The 14,837-nt window shown below is 41.5% G+C and overlaps 1 protein-coding gene across 1 annotated transcript in view; it reads left to right on the top strand.

The window, feature by feature from the left end:
- Positions 1–94: 94 nt before the first annotated feature.
- The window catches only part of COMMD1 (copper metabolism domain containing 1), a 67,316-nt gene continuing 52,573 nt past the window's right edge, over positions 95–14,837 (top strand). Inside the window, 3 exon segments of the mRNA XM_018084446.2 lie at positions 95–137; positions 140–225; positions 227–286. Of these exon segments, the coding sequence (XP_017939935.2) occupies positions 95–137; positions 140–225; positions 227–286 (189 nt within the window).

Here is a 14,837-nt window from a genome sequence, read left to right as displayed (position 1 = left end):
ATCCATCCCCTGGGAAGCTGGGCGTGGCGCGCGCGCGGCGGGGGCTGTCCCCGCGCGGCGCCGTACCCGGGTGGCCCGCCTTCCCCTGCCCGCAATGGCGGCGCAGGAGCTGCCGCCGCCGCCGGAGGGCTCCCGGCCCTCAGCGCCCTCCTGGGCGGCATCGCCCAGGCCGCCTTCCACGGCAACGTCGCTGTCACCGACGAGCTGCTGCGCGGGCAGCTCTACCCCCGAGGCGCCGCCGGAGGAGTTCCGCGCCCTGCGCGCCAAGATGGGCGGCCTCCTCCAGGTACCGGCGCTGAGGCGGGGAAGGGGCCGCGCTCTAGGGGGACCCGCTCCCTCGGCCTCCGGTGTGTCCTCGGTGGGCTCTGGGGGCAGCCGAAGCGCGGGTGCTGCCTCTGTGGGGACACCGGCCGCCCTCAGCGCGGGGCCGAGCCTGGCCAGCCCCTCCCAGCCTAAACCAGGCCTGCCCAGCCTAGCCCTGCCCAGCCGGGACTCTCCGGCCGCTCCTCAGGAGCTGTGGAGGGGTAACGGCGACACTCGGGTTCTACAGCCTTGGAAATAAGTACCCGCAGGTTTCTGAGGAGAGCTGCGGATTTCTTACAAGAAAACTGTGTTTTGGCGGAAGCAAGCCGTTTTACACAGACAACAGATTTTGGTTTATGCGTAAGAGAGGAGAAGATGTTCTTCTCCCCCAATGGATCTTATTTTGAGCTCCGTTCGGCGAGAAGAGAGTAGTGTGGTGTAGTGTAGTTCCCGGCGGCTCGATGTGGCTCAGGGAGCCTCTAGGTGCTAAATCCTTGGGTGGCCACTGCCACCTTGTGGGCGAATCCGTGGCTCTTTGGCCTCTTTGGATTTATAAACTCGGTCGGTAGTTTTAAATGTAATTGACAGATTGGGAATTTGATGAGGATGTTGACACTGGTTTTCTGCTTGTATGGAGGTTCCGTGGTTCATTTAATTATTAGGTTCATATGATGCCCCGAAAAGCCTCTAATGAAAGCTGAAAAATAAAAATTGATTCTTGTAGGACTGGAGGCTGGTTTTGTCTGTGGGCTTGTTTCATTCCCTCCTCTCAAGTACAAACCTTATTCAAGCACTGTTGAGATGTCATACTCTGGACATAATGTTAATTCAGAAGACACAGGTGATTAAAGTTTTGTGGCTATTTACCCATTGTTGTAAAATAGGCATATAGCTTAGTAGGATAACTGTATGTTGGGGAGAGGGTATCACGTTCCCTGTGTGCTGCTTCAGAAGCAAAACTGGTGGCAGTTGTGTTCCTCGAGCTCACTCACACCTTGCAATGTAAATTAGCATCTCACTGTTACCAAGTGTGTCTCATGGTCTTCATGGCCAGCACTCCTCTCATCTCCTTGTGGATGAAATTCCCGGGAAATAACTGAAATCTGTGCAGTTCAGCTTTAAAGATGAAATTTTGTGCTAAGCAATACACAGACTACTTTGTACAACTTCATGTCAAGGGTGCGTGGATTTTGGGGTGCTTATTCCTAGCAGGTAACTTGAAGTAACACCCAAGTCCTCTGGATACTTTTAGCACCTCTGTTCTAGAGCATCCTAAAAAAAACAATCTTTTGGCCTTCTGGTCATTTTGAAGGCACCTAAATTAGATGGGATGGATGATGCCTCATGCATGTCTCTTGAGGTTTTTTTTTTCTGACATCCATCTTCTTGATAGTCAGAAGCAGAGAGGTTCATTGCCCTTGTGACTTAATTGCTGTAGTAGTTCATGTCTTCTAGTTACCAAACACAGATCTGTACCATGAATCAACTACTTGCTTTTACTAGAGCTGAGCATAAATAAAGCAAAGGACTTTCCTGTTCCCTTCTGCATTCCACCTATGCAAAGCGTGGCACCTGTGAGAAGTATGGAGATGAATAAGTGACACTAAAGTGTCAATAAGCATTTAAATGTGGGGGTTTTTTTCCCCTGGATTATGTACAGAATAGTCCTGGTTTTATATTTATAAAACATGTCATTATGATCTACTTTTTACAGATGTTTCCTTCGGTGTCCACAGAGCTGCTGAATGAGCGTGAATCATCTGAGCTCTTTCTAAAATGCAAGATTTATCTTGTAGTGAAATCATGTTTTTTATTCAATTTACTTTTTTTTTTTTTTTAGTCTTATTTCTTGTGTGGAATATCTTGGAAGGTAGAATAAAGCCCTAGGAAGGCTGGCCCTGGAGAACTGTATGACTTCATTGTTGTTCTGTCAGTTGTTTTTTTGCCCTCTGCCTTCATCCCTCCCAGCCTCCTGTCCTGTAAGGCTGCAAAACATTGAGAAACTGGGGGAGATCAGCTTTTGCAAATTCTCACCCCCAGCTTTTTTTGGTTTTTCAAATATTAGTTCATCCCGATTGAAACACTAAATTTGTCTCCTTCTTACATAAGTTTAATTTACAGTATTAGTCCACTGGTAACGGTTACTTTACGTGTGGAGTAATCCCACTGTTTTCCTTTTGGTGGCAGTAAGTTATTGCGTTTGTTGAACGGGATCATTTGCTGCTGGGTTGAAAGTGTCCCTAGTTCACTCTTCTGCTTCACTCTTCTCCTTCAGAATGAACTGTACATAGGCTAAATAATAATAAAAATTTCAGCGTGAGGACTATAAATATTTTAATATATTTGATTTATATTTTTTTCCCCCACAAATACCGAGGATTTTACCATCTGTAATAAATATCTTGGTATGTGAATGGTAAAATATGAATCAGATTATATAAATAATATGTGGGAGCCAAGAGCCTGATATCCAACATATACGATGCACCCGAGCTCTGTGTATGCACTTCACAACATTGACTTGCTCTCTTCCCTCGATGGTTTCCATTAGGAATCATGCTGGTAGTTCTGTCAGATTACTGCTTAATTCCACTGGTTTTCAGCCAGTCTGGGTTACTGGGCCCTGCTGTGCTGTGGCACACACAGTGTATGTAAATCCCATCTTGAAGCTATTTCTGGTGATTGCTTCTCTTCGTACCATCAGAGAAAAGCTGTTGAATAAGAAACCTTTTGATCAAAATCTTATCTAAAGGCTTGTGGAAGAAAAATTAGTGCGACTAGTGGATAAAAATCTCTCGGTGTGTAAAATGCTCTGGAGTTGCATGAGCAACTTGTGGGTGCCTTGGAAGCTGCCGTGTGCTCTTACCATGTGTTGTCCCTAAAAATCGTCCCTTTCCTGCTAGGGACTGCGGTCCTTTCCCTGTGAAGTTGCTGTTGTGACCTCGAGAGGAGTTCCCAAAGCGTTGCTACCCCTGTTTGAGAAGGAAGAGACTGTTTGATCTTCATAAAAGGGATCTGCCCTTACGTGAAAAGTCAGAGCAGAAAAACAGTTGTAAGGTTCGCTCAGTTGTGGGGGATATAAAGGCCTTTGCATCTTCTTCAGCAGGATTTCTGCTAACTGAAACATTTCTGCTAAGAATTTCTGAAGCAATTTCTGCCAACTGTTAGGAAATAAATTACTTCTTGCACTTTCTAATAAGGGAAGAGAGTTGCCATTCTTCCCTCTCCTCAGATGCCTTGTGATTCCTCAAATACGTGGGCTGAGTCATGAGCTCGGGAGCACTCTGCAGTTGTCCAGGCTTCTGCAAGGCTGAGACACAGAACAGCTTCAGTCTGAAGACTGAGATAAAGTAATTTTGGAAGAGTTAATAGGAGAGGCTGCTTGATTTCTTCCATTTAGAGTTGCAGTTGTGCCTGTGCCTACTAACTAGAGAGAGAACTCGGTGAGCATACTTGTTCTTCTTGATTCAGGTAAAAGAAAACAAGTTGCTGGTACAGCAGTGCCAACTGTGTCCATATGAGCTGCTTTCTACCCAAATGTGTCCTATGTAAGTGTTATACTTTTCACTCTAGCAAATGACTGTGCTTACTATGAATAATTCTATTTGTTACTGGGCTGGGTGAAAATGTATTACTAACTTTGCACAAAATTTTGGGAGGGAGGGAGTGTCTACTGTGTCATAATTGGACATATGTAAGAAAATTATTATCTGAATTGGTGTTTGCTTGGAACAACTACATAAAAATCCTATCCTATTTTTTTTAATTTAGTGAAACACCACTATTATGTAGCTCACTAATCTGAACACAACTCAGTTGCCAGCTCTGCAGTGTCTGGTGTTGAAGCATACATTTTCATTTTCATATTTTCATATAAACCATAAACCCACAGTTATTGCTTCTTTTTTTTTTTTAATTTCTTTTCCCGTTTTCAGCATTGTCTTAGGAGGGTAGAAAATGTAATGTTTACCTGAATGTAATGTTTACTTCGTCACTGCTGTATTGCAGTGATGAAAATGTGCACGTGTACTATCCCAAAGCATTCTTCCTAGTGCTTTCAATATGAGTTATTTTAGATTTTAGGTTTGTGTACTTATGGTCAGTTCACATAAGGACTGGGACAGCTGGCAGTTAACATAAAGTGGAGAGAGAAGACACTTGGAAACAATGAACTGGAGAGGAAGGTTGGATGCAGAAAATGATTGAAGAACATTGCCAGGAGCTGTAAGATCAGGGCTTCACTGCCCAGAGCAGCAATTTATTGCTTGGGTATGCCAGCAGGAAAGAGCAATGTACCTGCATCTTTATGGATTTGTTAATACTCCTCTTTCTGTGATTTCTCGAGTTGCAAAAGTCAGGGTTTGTGTCGTTAAAGCCTTTTGCAATTGCAGTACAGTTTTCATTGCTCCTGTAATTACTGAGGAGATGTGTGGAAGGCAGTGTGACTGTGGGACGTGGGGGTGATGGTGTTCTGCTCCCAAGCAGATCTGTATGAATTGGAGTGTTGTTTTAAACAACAGGGTGTGAACAAGAGTCTGTACATTACAAATCTCACAGTCTTCCTGCTACCGTGCAACTACAAGTGCAGTCCTGAAGGGAGGCAGAAATAGAAGGGATCCCACCTTCGTAATGTCGTTCATTTGACAAGTAGTATTTTCTGTAACTCAAATATGAGACAGAAAGGCTCGTTTCATTTGAGATTGTAAAGAGGTGGTGTGCTGTAACTGTGTCGCTTCAGTGAAAATGGATCACCTTGAGTTTAATGGTTTACTTGACCTTTTGTGGTGCATTTTTTTTAAACATTCTTACCTGCAGAAAAGCAGTAAATTAAAAAAAGTTGGCGGATCTGCATCACTGATGTATAATAAGTGTGGTAAACTCTGTATTGCCCAAACTAGAAGGAAGTCTCTCTCTCTCTCTCTCTCTCTGTTTTCCTCAATTACAGTGTTGATTATATGTCTGTAAGTAGAGATGTAGTTGCTTTGTCCCAGCTGTGGAGGTGGGGGCTGCCCCATCTATGTCTAGAGTAGACAGGTCAGTACTAGCTCTTCATGTTTGTAATGTCTCTTCGTTACCTTTGAGTTTTAAAATGCCCCTGCTGCATTTGAAATCTGCTAATTGCCAGTTAATAGACTTCCAGAACAGTGTGCTGCTGAGAAGTTGGATTCCCTGGAGGTGGCAATGCTTCCTGTCCTGTTGATTTCCACTTTCCCATCCAAATGCGTGGTTTAGTTTGTTGCGTTTGCAGAACTTCTGCAAGTAAATAGCATTTGCATCATTGGTGACACCAGCAAGCTTTGGATGTACTCCTCATTTCTCCTCATTTCTCAAAAACCCCAAACCCTACAGGTATGGCTAGCATAAGTTACACATATGTGTGTCTGTGATTAGCACGAGCTCTGTGTATATGTGTGTGCAGGCACAGAAAGGCAAGTACGTTAATTATACTGAAATCCATTAGCCCAGTCTGATCCCTGCAGTGTTTCTCTTGACCTTAATAAGAGTCTGCTCTGACTGAAGAACAGGGAGTCAGATCTTGCCTTTGAAGACCATTACTCCAAATTAAATGCCTCTACTATACTTAATTAGTATTCATCAAGCACATGCTGTATGGAATATATTCGAAAAGGGAGAAAGACTCCCTTAGGCTTCACATGTGGTTTCATACCTTTATTTCAGTAACACTAATGCTCCATTCCCTATTTCCTAAAGTGTGTGGAAAATGCTTAAGAGGGTAATGAAGTTCATGGCCATCATCTCAGCACTGGTGAGTTTCTGGACCAGTGTAAGTTCTTTCCTCTTTTATGAAAAGAGGAGAACTTGAGTCGTCTTATCTTCAGTTTGATGGCTGAAGACTAAAAGGAAAGGCTGTACACTGAAATTATATTCTTTATTACGTGATACTTTAAAAATGGTGTCTGTTACAACTGGTGTGAAGGAAGGTTAATTCTTGCTTGCTCCAGGAGCCAACTGATGTTAGCAATGAAGTAAAAATACTAATGTCAACCTTACTGGTCTCGTGAGGGGCTGCCACACAGCTGAGCAGATAATAGACTTCTTTCTTTCTTCAGATGCACATATCTTTTTTCATTGCAGGTAAGGATTAATCTTATTAGGAAAAAAGACTAGTCAATGGATCCTTTACATTTGCATGAGAATAATCTTCTCTGCTCACATATATATCCTCCTTTCCCAGAAAGTTCAGAACAAGAAGAGAGCAACAGAAAGAACTGTTAACAGATTGAGTAACACCCTATCAAAGATGCAAGAGCTGTGGTATTCACTTGAGCCAGCGAAGTTCACAGCTAGGGTATGAAAAGGAAATTTGGATGACACTTATGAGTCAACCTTTTTACAAGCTGAACATCTGAAATTCTTCATTTCCAGTAACACTTGTGGCTGCAGTCTTGGGATGATATACTTTAGGTTTTTGACTCTACTGGTGTGTAGCAACTGGATGCAGTATATCCAACAACTTGTTTAAAAAAAAATGCTGACAAGACCAAAAATTTCATGTTGTGTGACTAGAGTCCAGTTGTGTGGCTGGAATTATTCCATTTTGCAGCTTGTACTCTGGATTTCCTCCAGTCTGGTGACCAAGTATGATGGAGCCTGAATTCTTCAACACATTTGGATGATGTTGATTTTTTTCAGCAGTTTATTTAATTAAAAAAAAAAAGAAAAGGGAAAAGCACTAGTGGCACAAAATAGCAGGTGCTGCAATTGTTACATGAAGTCTTTTGTTCACTGATGTTTTAGCCATTGAGCCCCATGGGGCAGAAGTTGTCAGGTAAGAAGGTCCAGCAACCTGAGCTGTGATCAGAATGCCCAGTCTGGTTCTCCAGGAGCCTCCCTGGGCAGGAAAGGTCAACTGCAGCCTCCTGAGAGGGCTCCAGGTTCATCCCTGGGGGATCATTTGTTTTATAACAAGATGAAGAAATAAGGGACTTTCTTCAAAGGCAGGGCCTAAAATATCCTCTTTTTTAATTTTGTATTTATCATTATAAACATATGCTTTCACAGTATAAATTAAAAAAAAAAAAGGATTTAATATATGGAGTAAGTCAGAACTGAGTGGCACATGAATGGCCTCCATTGTGAAGGATTAGGAGTTCATTACTGGGAAAACCAAACTGGCACCAACCAGTTGGTTGGGTTTTGTGGGGTTTGTTTTGGTTTGTGGTTGGTTTTTTGGGGGGGTGTTTTGGGGGAGGGTGCATTTTTGTTATTTATTCTGAACACCTGAAGCTTAAGCACAGTAGTTTCCCATAATTGTGTACCATTGTATATAATGGTAATATATGAGGAAACCAAATCATCCTATACTTATTTTAGTCATCCAGTGCTTTAAAAATTGGACTGTTTTAACAAAATAAGTGGGATTTACCTTTTTCATTGTTTACAATGCACGAGCACCTGGTTCTGGTTGCCAACCCAAGGTCTAATCCAGAGTATTCAGTCTTTTATAAAGTTGGTAGTTTTAGAGTTGTATAGCAAGCCCATGACTCCCTCCTCCTCCTCAGTTCCTGGTGGAGTTCAGTATCTCTTTATCTGCTGTGCTTGAGGGCTGCTTGTTTCACTTCTAAAGGTGACAGTGATCTTGGAATATATTTTTTTTATACCTCTAATTCTTTGTCATATTCTATGTTTACCTCTTAATAATGCTGGTTTGTATGTGATTTCATGTAAGTAAAAATAGATTACAACAGAATCTTGTGGAAAGAAGACATAAAATATACTAAGCAGAGAAAATGTAGGAATAATAACCAACTTGTCCAAACAATTTTTAGACTTAAAATAAGTGTTTTTCCAATTACTTTTAAAATATTTTTGTAATTTTGTCAGTTTGCATATGTTAATCTGTTTTTGAGAGCATGCTTTTTTACATCTCCCTCTCTCCTCAAACAATAAAAAGTGGTAATACAAATATAGTTTGAGTGAAATCTGTGTTTTTTCCAAATAAGGTTAGATTTTTTTCTGGTTGAGATGTTTTGGGATCTCTGCCAAAAGATTTCTACCTCAGCTTGGTGGGTAGTTTTTCTTTCCCTTTCTTTGCAGTCTCTATGAACTGTGATGCCAGGATTATGAAGTATGTTTTGAAGATATATGCAGGCACTGAAATAGTATCTGTTTAAAAGGCAAGTAATCAACTGGCATTTTTACTCCTTGTCTGACATTTACACATGGCTTTGTTGTCTCTCTTCAGACTGTCACATCAGATGTGCTCTTCTCTTATACTCTTTTTGTCTTTTCTGGTGCAAGAGTAGTTTATATTCTGTTCTAACAAGCTGTTTGTATAAGTACCCTTTAGTTTTACATGGTCACGTGGTAGAAAAATTTTATATATTTGAATTAGTTGTGATTTTTTTTTTTAATTAAACTAAATTTTTACCTTTTTTTGAAGTAAGAAAAATATTCATAACTCCCTTTTTCTGTGGAAGAAGAAAGGGCACATTTACATGTGTGCTATGACTTTAGTAGATGGTCAGATCTGGTGCTCACACATACGTGTTTACAAAGTGTGTCTGCAGGAATGTGGAGATAAGAAGAGAGGTCAGAAGTGCCCTTCTAAAGCCATTTAGTGATACCTGGGGTTTGTACATTCCCCAGGATGAGCATGACAAGCTGTGGCTCTAAGGCTGGTTGGGTTATGGCAGTATGGTCCTGTGCTTTGCTTTCCGATGTGGATGCTTGGATTCCAGAGCTGTGAATTCCTGATGGGTCCTCAAGAGGTCAGAGATTGTTATGCTGCGCTTCAGACCCCATGAGACCTCCAAGAAGGTCCTCTCCTGAGGGCTTTAAGGAGCCCAAAGCACGAGCAGCTGATGCAACTTTGCAGAAGGGCCCTTTCCCCACTGTTTGCTGGACGTGCCTCTTGTCCATGAGTGCGTTTGTAGGTGCCTCTGTTTGGTGTCTGTTGTATAAAGTCTCTTGAACGATGGAAAGACAGGGATCTGGCTCTGGCTTATTGTGAACCAGGTTAGAAGAGTGTCAGTTGTTCCTCGCTTGGCAAGGAGAGTGCTTTTGTTCATTTTATGACATGTCAGTTTATGACATGTCAGGAAATCTATAAAAAGTCTCGTAATGAAAAGAAAGCATTAGAGGAATTTTCTGGCTCATGTGGGCAAGTGGTAGGGGGTTTATGGGATGAGTAGCCCCCAATTTGACTAAAAGCCAAAGAAAAGCCCTGGGAAGAATTAATTGAATTCTTTTTAATGCCATGTGCTGCAGTGTCATGGAGCAATTGAGTGCTGAAGCTTTTAGCTGTTAAGGCCTGCAATGGTGAAATCTAAAGCCAGATTTTTTTTTTTGGCACCAGACAGTTTTCTGTGGTGGGGTGTCTCTGCAAACCACAGTTGTGCACCTGCAGCTCCCCAGAACACTATACATGTTGTCTGTGGAGGCACAGGGGTGTTGAGTTGTTCCTACAAGCCTCATGGAAAACTTGATGACTTGGCCAGCTCTGCTGATAGATGATAGAAATAGAAACCCCCCCATGGGGTAATCAAAGCAGTCATTATTGTTTAATGTGGTTCTATTGGAGAATACTTTGATTGATAGCTGTTTCATTAAGTGTTTAGCTTTTTTTTTTCCCCAAAACCATTTATTACATTTGGTGCAAAGATTATTTTTGATACAGGAAATCACACTAAATCTTTATGGGAAAGTGAGGGATGATTTTCTTCAGAGTTCCCTGGTCTGGGCTTTGTTCTCAATCAGGTGTTATTTCCAGCAACCAAGGTGTAGCAGGGACTTTTACAGTTGTGATTCCTCTGCTGAAGAGTTTGACCTGCTGCTCCTTTCTCCTCGTAAAGGCTCAACTGTTAAGAACCACCATGTCTGCCACTGGTTTGGGGAACATGTTTTGTGTTTCACTGAGCCGACAGGAGGGAAAAAGTATTTTATGTGTGCTGAAAGGAAGACCTGCCTGCTGGTATCCTGAGACTGGAAGCTTCCCTCTCGCCTGTCAAACCTGTCAGCACGTAACACGAGCTGTCAAAGTAGGTGATGAATGACCAGTTGGCAGAGCACTCTTGCTTGCTTCCCATGAAACAGTGTAGTCTGTAAACTTGTCTCCTTCACTTGCTGCTGTGAAACGTGTCTGGGCTAAGGCAGTGATGTGCTCCCAGCCTGGTCTGGGAGTGCAGAAATCCTTCTCCTTCCAGGTAGGAAATGCAACTCCAGCTGCTGCCCAGAATAGTACAAGTGCTGTGAAAGGAGGGACAGCAGAGCCTGAAGTCAGAATTTGGCTCCAAAATGGTGTATATGGCAAGACATCCTAGAGTGGAGAGGTGAGACTCGTGTAGTTCATGTTATTCACTGCTAGAGCATCTGTGCTTTGCTATAAAGCAAAGCTGATGTCCAAATGTAAACCAAGAGACAAATGAGCTGAGTTAATCATTAACCTTTAAGATGCAAACAATCAAGACACACGGAGTAAAATGAAAATTTAATTTGTGATACTAATTGTATTTCTGAGCTTGGTTTATAATAAAGTTTTTGCTGATTTCACTGACAGGATCAGTGCCTGCAAAGCTCCAATAAGCTCTGCTAATGTCTGCACCATTACTGCTCTCAGGGTAGGGCTACAACATTTTTTTTTCCATGTCTTCAAAATGTGAACTGCTCCAACTTCTATTTTTAACTCTCCTAAGTGAAACGAGATTAAACATGAAGCAATAGTCTGCAGCAGTAAGTAATTTTCCCAGAATGATTATAGAAACCTGATAAACACAGTCCTCTTTCATTGTAAGAGAGCAGAGAAGGAGAAAAAAAAGTTGACCGTGTGGTCTCTTAAGGGAACAACAGGTCATGTCACCAGTTCCAGGACTGTCACTGTGTCTGTCTCTCTTTTCCTGCTTTTACTCCCTCCCTTGATTTTTTTTTTATTTACCATCTAGTATTTTCTGTCCTGTCTGGATTTCTTTCTGTCCTTTATTTTCCTCTTTGTCTTTAGCAATACTGCATTAGATGGCTTTCCATGTGTTGAGAGTTCTTATTTCTGAATCCAGGTCCTTCAGGAGGACTGAAGAAGACATTATTCAGTCTAAAATGGTTTAACCTGCAAAGATTTATGTGTTCTCCAGGGAAACAGCTCCTTTCTGCTGAAGCACAGTTCAGGGAGCACATGTGCTCGCACATTCATTTTGAAAAAGGTTGAACCTCTCAAACTTGTCTGTGATATGGCTGCATGTTTAAGAACTACTGGAAATGTGACATTTCTTTGCCTCCACCCCAAGTGACAAAATACCTTCTAAACCACAGCAAAGAATTGGACTTCAGTGGGGAGAAAACTGATAGCAAATCTTGGGATTTTGTTTGCTATAATTCATTAGAGTACAGTCCGGGGTGGACAATTTACATTTATATTTTTAATTTTAATATGTTTATATTCTTAATCCTATTTCACCCTTGTAGTTACAAGTATATCTGCTATTAATGGAACATTTCCCTATTTTTTTGGTACCCTGTTTTATTTTCTCCAGTGTGTCCAACGCCTATCTGTGCTCTCTGAGAAGCACTTTCCATTGCCTTTTGCCTTGTATAACTTTTCCTCTTTCTATTTCAATATAGTTTGGAAACTTATTCAGGAAGAAAGGGCTGGTGCTTTTTTTTTTTCATGTTTATTGCTTAAAATTTAAGCTTTTAGTATCTATTCATAGTCTGAGTATGGAGGCATCTCTTGGATATCTACCTATGACTGGTGGTATTAGAGATCTTATTCTGGTTTTATTATTATTTATTCTTGGTTTGTAAGTGGTATAAAGCCTAGACAGAGTAGGCTCAGACAGAGTAATCCCAATGATTCTCAGTTTTCCTTCAGCTAAAGATGTTTTCAGGGATCGGCCTGGAGTGAGGGAGCCACTTTTTGGAGCTCAGCACAGCAGGTTTCCGGGAAGCGCGATCTGACTGCGGGAGGATGGCTCAGGTTGCAGTTTATCTGGTGGCTGCCTGTTTTAATCAACCTTGCATCCTCCTTTGTCATCAAATGAGTCTTCACACCGCAGAAAAAGGACACCTTCTGCAAATAAATTTAGGAAGTGGTGTTTTTTTTGAAATTACGAGTTCAAACTGGTCATATCTGGCAGACTAATGGCAGAGGCAGAGGGAAAAAATGTGGTCGCTTCACATTCTTTTAAAAACTAATGCTGAGATCTCTTTTGCATTCAATTGTAAGCTAGGTCAAAAATAGCTGAATATCTACTTCCCTGTGATTGAACTTCATGTTCAAACAAAAAAGTAATATTAACAGAGAACATTGAGTTTGGTGAGCTTGAGCAAAAGAAAATTAAGATGGGGTTTAGGGGATTTCTGCTTGGTGGGAACCTGGGAATTGTGGGGGAGAAAATAGAGGAGTCAGTCGAGAAGAGTGGAAGTGACCCATTGAGAAGAGTTTTATCTTCCTTTTACACATTTGACACATCTGGGTGGAATCAAGCTTAATAAGATCAAAAATGCAGGAAGGATGTCATTTTGCCTGAAACTTCATCATACACACACGTTTTCCCCATCTGCAGTAGCAGTAAATAATTTTTTTGTTGGTGAGTGTTGCGAGTGCCCCCATCCAAGAAGAAAGCTTGATGAAAATCAGAAGTCAAATTTAACAGTATTTACAAGTCTACTGAGCATCTGTTGACCTGGCTAGTGCCTCCTTGGCAATGAATCAAAAGGTTGGAATAAAAAATAGTTGTTGGAGAAGATCTATTACACAGTATAAAAAAGTAAGCTATGGGGTTTAAACAATGTATGTATTATTAACCTCTTAATGGTTCACAGTTAGCTCGTTTCTGTTAGCAGACTGTTTCATTTCACTTTTAGCTTGTATTTCACTTTTAGCTGTGTATTTCACTTTTAGCTGTGTATTACAGCTGCATAAGAGGCAAGAAATTAATATTGAGACATAGTATGGAACCTGAATAAAAGAAATTTGTGTGACTGCCCGTGGATTAGAATGAAGACTTAAAGATGAAAATCTTTCTACTTTGATGTAGAAATACTAAGTGTATTGTTAAGGTCACTTGTGATTTCTGACTTACAAATTTGCGGGGGGTGTAGAAGCCTTTAGTATTTGGGGTTTTTTTCCAAAAGATGGATCCCCACTTTCAAGTGCAGACAAAGCAGGCTGTTGTATCTAATTTTATCTTAATTCCAACTCTCAGGAGAGCTCTTGGACTTTAGTGAACAGTGTTTGTGAGGCACAACCTACCAACTAGTTGAAAACTTCCACTGTCTCCAGAAATGTGGGAAAGTCTACTGGACTAATATTCAGGGAACATCTGTGGGAACAGCGCATTTGTGACAGGGCTGGATATCTCTGCAGCCCTTGGGAGAGTCTGGTTAGTACATACTCACAAAGGAAAACCCAGAAACCACAGGATTGCAAAGATCTTGGATTCCTCCTGTCTGAAGCCACTGTTTTGCAGCAGAACAGGCTGGGCCGACTCTGACAAACAGCAGAGTCACCAGGATTCACGGGTGCTGTTGTGCCCAAGGATGATGAGAACTGCTTCTGTTCCTCCCCTAAATGCAGCAGGCACCCCCTGCTTGCCCCAAATCCAGTAAAGGTTTTCTTCTAAGGGTGATGAGTGAAAGAAATACATCTCGATGTTAACAAGAATTGGCTTTGTGTGATCAAGGTGTTTGGCTGAGCGGGGTTCCTTGGCGTGTTCCTCCTGTCTGTAGCTGGTTCCCCCTCTCCCTGCATGTGTTCCTGGGATTTCAAGGTTACATTTCTAAAAGCATATGAATTACAAGGATTGTGGTACAGGAGAAGCCTCTTACCCCCACCTCCCAGAAACCTGAAGAGGCAAGTTTAGTAATATGGTACATGGCACTGAATTGTTTGTTTTCCTGACCTTTGTGCTACAGGCTGGCAGCAGCCTGCAGTTTTGAGAATCAGGTGGTGGAAATGCCTACACATGATGGCATGTCCAGCTCTTGGAGCTCTTCTGTGATGGTTGACCAGTAATGTTTTCTTTCTGTGTTCTTTTTTCCCCAGAGTGTTTCACCAGTTCTTGTTTCTCACTAGTATTGCGTGCTTGTCGGGTTTTATTTCTCAGAAGAGATAATGAATTTAAGTCTGTTTTCCTGTTCTGTGTACCAAGGCACATGTCTAATGGATCTAATTAAGCTAATACAAAACTCTCCAGATTGTCAAATATTGTTTCATGAAGGAAATAGTATTTGAAGTCATATTTTTGTTGACTGAATTATATTTGGAGATATGGTGGGTATGTGTTGAAGGTGAACACAAGGAGAATTCAGTATGACCAAAACTCTTTCCTCTGTTAAAAAGCCTCTGGAAAGAAAGGGATTGCCAGTTGCTGAGGGTAGGATTTCTGTGCTGAAATGGTAGATTACTTGTGATTACCAATAAAAATTGGAATTAAGTCCTATATAACTTTTTTCTCTCGGGGTCATACTTGTAACACAATGTTTCTTGACATGTTGTAGAACTGCACAGGGATGAGACAATCTGTAAATAAAAAGGGGACTGTGATAATATATTGCAAAAGTGCTCAGTGGAGACCGCT

The sequence above is a fragment of the Manacus vitellinus genome, unplaced genomic scaffold, assembly GCF_001715985.3.
Source record: "Manacus vitellinus isolate BGI_N305 unplaced genomic scaffold, ASM171598v3 scaffold_70_pilon, whole genome shotgun sequence".
Lineage (NCBI taxonomy): Eukaryota > Metazoa > Chordata > Aves > Passeriformes > Pipridae > Manacus > Manacus vitellinus.
This window is presented reverse-complemented; position numbering and strand designations above follow the sequence as displayed.